The 5666-nt window shown below is 40.2% G+C and overlaps 1 protein-coding gene across 1 annotated transcript; it reads left to right on the forward strand.

Annotated features, from left to right (window-relative positions):
• Positions 1-1034: 1034 nt before the first annotated feature.
• Positions 1035-1595, forward strand: EAH_00028870 (hypothetical protein; the record flags this gene model as incomplete). Its single annotated transcript, XM_013396262.1, has 1 exon — positions 1035-1595. One exon carries the CDS (start codon positions 1035-1037, stop codon positions 1593-1595), a length of 561 nt encoding a protein of 186 aa, XP_013251716.1.
• Positions 1596-5666: the final 4071 nt, after the last annotated feature.

The raw sequence follows: 5666 nt of genomic DNA on the forward strand, positions 1-5666 counted from the left end.
CGTTATATTTTTAATTCATAATATATACTACGTATTGTAAATAAAGCATATATTTTAATATATTATATATATTGAGTAGAGACAAATATATATATATATATATATATTATATTGTTTATTTTCTTTGTTTGAGCTATACTGTTGGTGTTGTATATTATATTAATACTGAAGAAAAATGCAGGAAATAATTTAATTATTAATATCATTATAATTATTATTTAGATAAATATATTTTAAATTTAAATAAAATAAACAAAAATATACGTATTTTTCCTTCGTTTGTTGATTTAAGCTGCTGGGTTCACTTCGAGAAGCTAGCTGCATACACCTTCGATATTGAGGTAGAAATATACAAATAAATGCTTAAATAGAATAAATTGAATTAGGAAATTGATTATAAATAGAATAATATAATTAAAATGATTTATTTTGATTTATTTTAATGCATTTTATCGATTTTTTCTTCAAGAACTACGCCGAAGGCCTATTAGACATCGACGGTGGGCGTACACCGCTAACCCAGCCGCTGAGGTGCCTATACACCTGAAAATTTTTTTATACTTTATGTTGTTTTGAAGAGGATAAAGAGATTTAAAATATGAAATATGTATTTATAATGATTATATTATCTATTTTTTATATTTATAGCCTTTCATAAACCCATAAATCTCTTTAATTATTCAGTCAGCTGTGCAGACACCAGAGAGATTGTCAACAGCATCCAAAGAACCGCTAATTTATTATTCTGTTTTAATATTTATTCTTTTTTATCTTTTTATCTGAGATTTGTTCTTTTCTTCTCTTCTGTCTCTGCATTTGTCTCTCCCTTAGCCTCTCTTCGAGAAGAAAGAGAGACGAGGCCCTGGGGGTCTGCACAAAAAAAAGTATTCATTTGAAGCAGCAGCAGCAGCAGCAGCAGCAGCAGCAGCAGCAGCAGCAGCAGCAGCAAGCTAATTGCTGCTGGAAAGAGAAGCTGCAGCAACCCTCAAATAAACAAACCCAAGTCGAGGAAGGAGACAGAAACAGCCAGCAAGATGATTCACCCACGTGCAGCAGCAGCAGGTGCAGCAGCAGCAGCAGCAGATGCAGCAGCAGCAACAGCCGTAGCAGCACCAGCAGCAGAAGTGGGTCCTTCAATGCAAGTGCGTGCTGATCCTTTTGCTGCTGATTATTATCTGGGTGCTGCAGCAGTCGGAGGAGTAGGAGAAGCAGCAGCAACAGCAGCAGCAGCAACAGCAGCAGCAGCAACAGCAGCACTTAGTAACAGAGAAACTAATGCATGTGTATTCTCTTTAGGTAGTGAAATCGATAGCTTTGATGCGCTCGTAGACCAGGTAGATATGCAAGCAAAGAGACGCTCAGCAGCAGCAGCATTTGGAGAGGCTCTCAGCAACAGCAGCAACAGCAGGAGCAGAACTAATAGAACTGTCAGATTCAGCAGCAGCAGCTACAGCAGCAACAACAGCAACAGCAGCAGCAGCGGCTTTGGCAGCACAAGCAGCAGCAGTAGACACCGCATATGCAGACAGCCGGGCTGCTGCTGCATGCCAGGCGCTGTCCTAGATAAACATATATTAGAGAGAGCGTTTGATTAATTTAATTAATTAATTAATTAATTAATTACTTAATTAATTACTTTCTTTGCAGTTTGCGGTGGAGTCCTCTTCTATCTTCTCGTCTAGCCGTCATCTATCTATTTAGCAAGCAAGCTAGCTAGCTAGCTAGCTAACTATCTATCTATTTAGCTAGCTAGCTATCTAGCTGGGTAGCTAGGTATATAGTTCTGAATACATACATTTGCGTTTGGGGTGTATGTGCAGCTCCTGTAGATCGCAGCAGCGTCTTAGACACAGCAGCATGGTAGATATTTTGCTTCTAATGAAGATAAAATGAGAAAATAAAATATTATACAATGTTTAAATATTATATTTAATTTTATTTTTAAATATAATATCAAAAAAATAATATTTCTACAGCTCGTTTCCATCAACCACCAGCAGCGGACCAATGGTCTGCTAGCAGCAGCAGTGTGCTGCAGATGTTTTCGCGTTTTGTTTATCATTTAAATAAATAAATATTAAAAGAAAAACCATTTAAAATCAATTACCTTTGAAATACAACACAGAAAAGGGAGAAATACTGCAGCAGAAAAACTGCAGCAGCAGCAGCAGCAGCAGCAGCAGCAGCAGCAGCAAGAGTGCAGCGTCGATGCTGCTCCTGCCGCTCACAGCTCGCTCCCTCCCTCTCTCTGTCTGTCTGTCTTCTTTTGCCTCTCTGCTCCTCATCTAATCAATTTATTTATTTTATATATCTTCTTCTTACTTTGTCTTTCTCTCTTCTCTTCTTATTTAGGGTTTGCTTCACCCGCGTTGCTGTATTGCTGCTCCTGCTGCTCCTGCTGCTCCCGCTGCTGCTGCTGCTGCTCGGTTTTCGTGCAGCATAGCATATCTTCTCTTTCTTCTCATAAATATAATATTTATATCAAATAATATATATATATATATGTATATGTATATGAAGTAAAAGATACAGCAGCAGCAGCAGCCGCAGCAACCCTAAGGCCCTTCTAGCTGGCTGTCTTTTCTTTTAGTTTATTGCGTTTTCTTCTTCTTTATATATAAACTTTAAAGACATAACTTATTAAAAAGAAGGAACTCTATTTACTCTTTTAGTTTTATTAGCAGCAGATACCCGCATGAAAGATGTCCCAATACATTTACAACAGCAGCATAAGCAGCAGCAGCAGCATAAGCAGCAGCAGCATAAGCAGCAGCACCAGCAGCAGCAGCTGGTACTCTTGCTCTTGCAGCAACAGCAACTCCTTCTGCACAACCAGCAGCTGTTGCTACAGCAGCAACAGCTTCTGCTCCAACAGCTGCTGCTGCTGTTCTTACAACAACAGTAATGCTGTTGCTGCTGCTGCTGCTGCCGGTGGTGGTGGTGTATACTGGATAGCTCCTAATAGCTATATAGAAACAGCACCTTGTGGGGCTTCTTCAGGCGTATATGCAGCTCCCCCTCTTGTACAAGCAAACAAAGAAGAAGAGAAAGAGGACAAAGATGATAGCAAAACTCTTTTAATAGATGCAGGGTTTATTTACTCGTGGAGTAGGCGAGTAGATAGCTTAGACCCCTTCCTTTTATGCATGCAAATTAGGGAGGCGGGATCGGCCTGGGATCGTCTGGGATCGTCTCCTCCCCAAGTCCCCCGGCTGCATGCAAAGCGCAAAAGACCCCACAATCCTTGCAGCAGCAGCAACAGCAGCAGCAGCAGCAAGAACAGATGCAGAAAAAGCAACAATAGAGGGCAACCCAAGATAAGCAGACGAAGGCTTAATACCTCAAACCCATCAACATCAAACCCATGCAGCAGCAGCAACAGCAGCAGCAGCAGCAATAGCAGCAATAGCAGCAGCACTCTCTCTCCGGATAGCTTCCTTTCTTCTGCTGCTGCATCTCTTCCCTATTCCTTCAATGAATAAACCCCACAACTCCTCTTCAATTCATTTACATACACCAATGGCCTCTTAACTCTCACAAACAAATTCAGTGCAACAAAAGACGGGGGCCCCTTATGAGGGGCCCCCCTTAAGGGGGGCCCCCGCTCTTTAGGAGGGGAGTCCCCTTATAGGGGCCCTCTTTTATGGGGGGAGCCCCCTAAAATTAGGGGGCCCTTCATGGGGGGCCCTCTCTGGGGTGTACCTGTTCGGGTTAAATTTAGGGGGCCCCCTTTGTGGGGCCCTCTGTTCGGGAGCCCCCCTAATAGGGGCCCCCTTTGATGGGTCCCCTTTGGGGGCCCCCCACCTGAGCCCCCCTTGGGGGCCCCTTTGAAGGGGCCCCCAAGGGGGGCCCCCATTTTTGGGGGGCCCCATTTGGGGGGCTTCCCTTTTGGGGGGCTCCCATTTTTGGGGGGCCCCATTTGGGGGGCCCCCCTTTTGAGGGGCCCCTCTTTTTGGGGGCCCCCCTTTTGGGGGGCCCCCATATGGGGTACCTGTTTGGGGGGCTACGGGGGCCCCCCTGGAGAGGTCGTAAAGAGAGGAAATGGTGTTTGGGGGCGAAGGAGGAGGGGAGGTGCTTCTTTAGAAGAGTTTTTTTTAATAAATCAATGGAGGTGTTTGTGTATAAGTATATATATAACTATATATTTATAATATACATATATAATATATATATATATATACAATATATATATATATTATATAATATATATATAATATATACGTATATATTATGTTTAATTGTATTACGTCTTTATGCATATAAACAAACACACAAATAGAAATAATTATGGGTTATAATCTATGCTTTTGATGTATATAAATTATATAAATTATATAATATATTATATATTATATATTTATATTTATTATATATAATATGTATAATATATATTTATATGTATATTTCTTTATTGATTTTGTTTGGTTCTATGATATAATATATATATATATATATATTTCTGCATATATTAATATCCATATATACATATTATATAGAGATTTTATATATGTATATTATATAAACATATATATAAAGGTATGCTACAGATGTATATAAGATAAATAATATATGAAGGTGTAATATGTATACATATACATATATATATTATAACAATAATATATAATCATCTGTCCTTTACATATATATATATATATAATAGTATATATACAAATATATAAATATATATAATATATATATATATATATATACATAGATGCATTATATATATAGGCATATACATACAATAATATATCTATCTATGTATATAGATAGATAAATGTATATATATACATATATATATATACATGTGTATGTCAATTTATTTATATATAATATATTATATTTATTATGTACATATCTACATATTATATATTATGTATTTATATACAATACACCCCATTACTTTATTAGGGGGCCCCTAAGAGGCCCTCTTTTTAATCTTATCTTTTCTTCTTTTGGGGGCCCCCTTTATTCATTATTGACGGTGCAACACGCCGCAGCATTGGGGGCCCTTCACCTACAAAGGGGCCCCTTTAGGGGCCCCTGTGGGGGGCCCCTTTGGGCGGCCCCTTTGGGGGGCCCCTGTGAGGGGCCCATGTGGGGGGCCCCTGTGGGGGGCCCCCCTATTTATATCCTCCCTTTGGGGGCCCTTGGGGGCCCCTTATACGGGTCCTTCTTTGGGGGCCCCCTGTTTAATAATATCTCCAATATGTACGCCCCTAAATAAAAGCCTTTGGGGGGCCCTTATATAATATATATATATATATATATATATATGTATAGGGGCCCCCATCTAGGGCCCCCTATTTGGGGCCCGTATATAAAGAATATATATATATATTTAAGAAGGGCCCTCAAAGAGGTCTCCTTTGGGGGGCCCCCATTGGGGGCCCCCAGCACAGATTGTTTTTGTTGTTTTTTTCTTTAAAGTGACAATGGCTCAGTAAAACGCAGAGCATTTGCTGCTGCTGCTGCTGCTGCTGCTGCTGCGGCTGCTGATGCTGCAGCAGAAAGTTGTCTCTTTATCTTATGAACAGGGGATTAAGTGTGGTGAAGTTTATTGCGTTGCCCTTTCTGCTGCTAATGCTGCTGCTGCTGCTGTTGCTGCTGTTGTTGCTGATGCCGCTAGTGGTGCTGTTACTGTTGCTGGTGAGGGTCTTCGCAGC

The sequence above is a fragment of the Eimeria acervulina genome, genomic scaffold, assembly GCF_000499425.1.
Source record: "Eimeria acervulina Houghton genomic scaffold, Eah_scaff257, whole genome shotgun sequence".
NCBI classification, from domain to species: domain Eukaryota; phylum Apicomplexa; class Conoidasida; order Eucoccidiorida; family Eimeriidae; genus Eimeria; species Eimeria acervulina.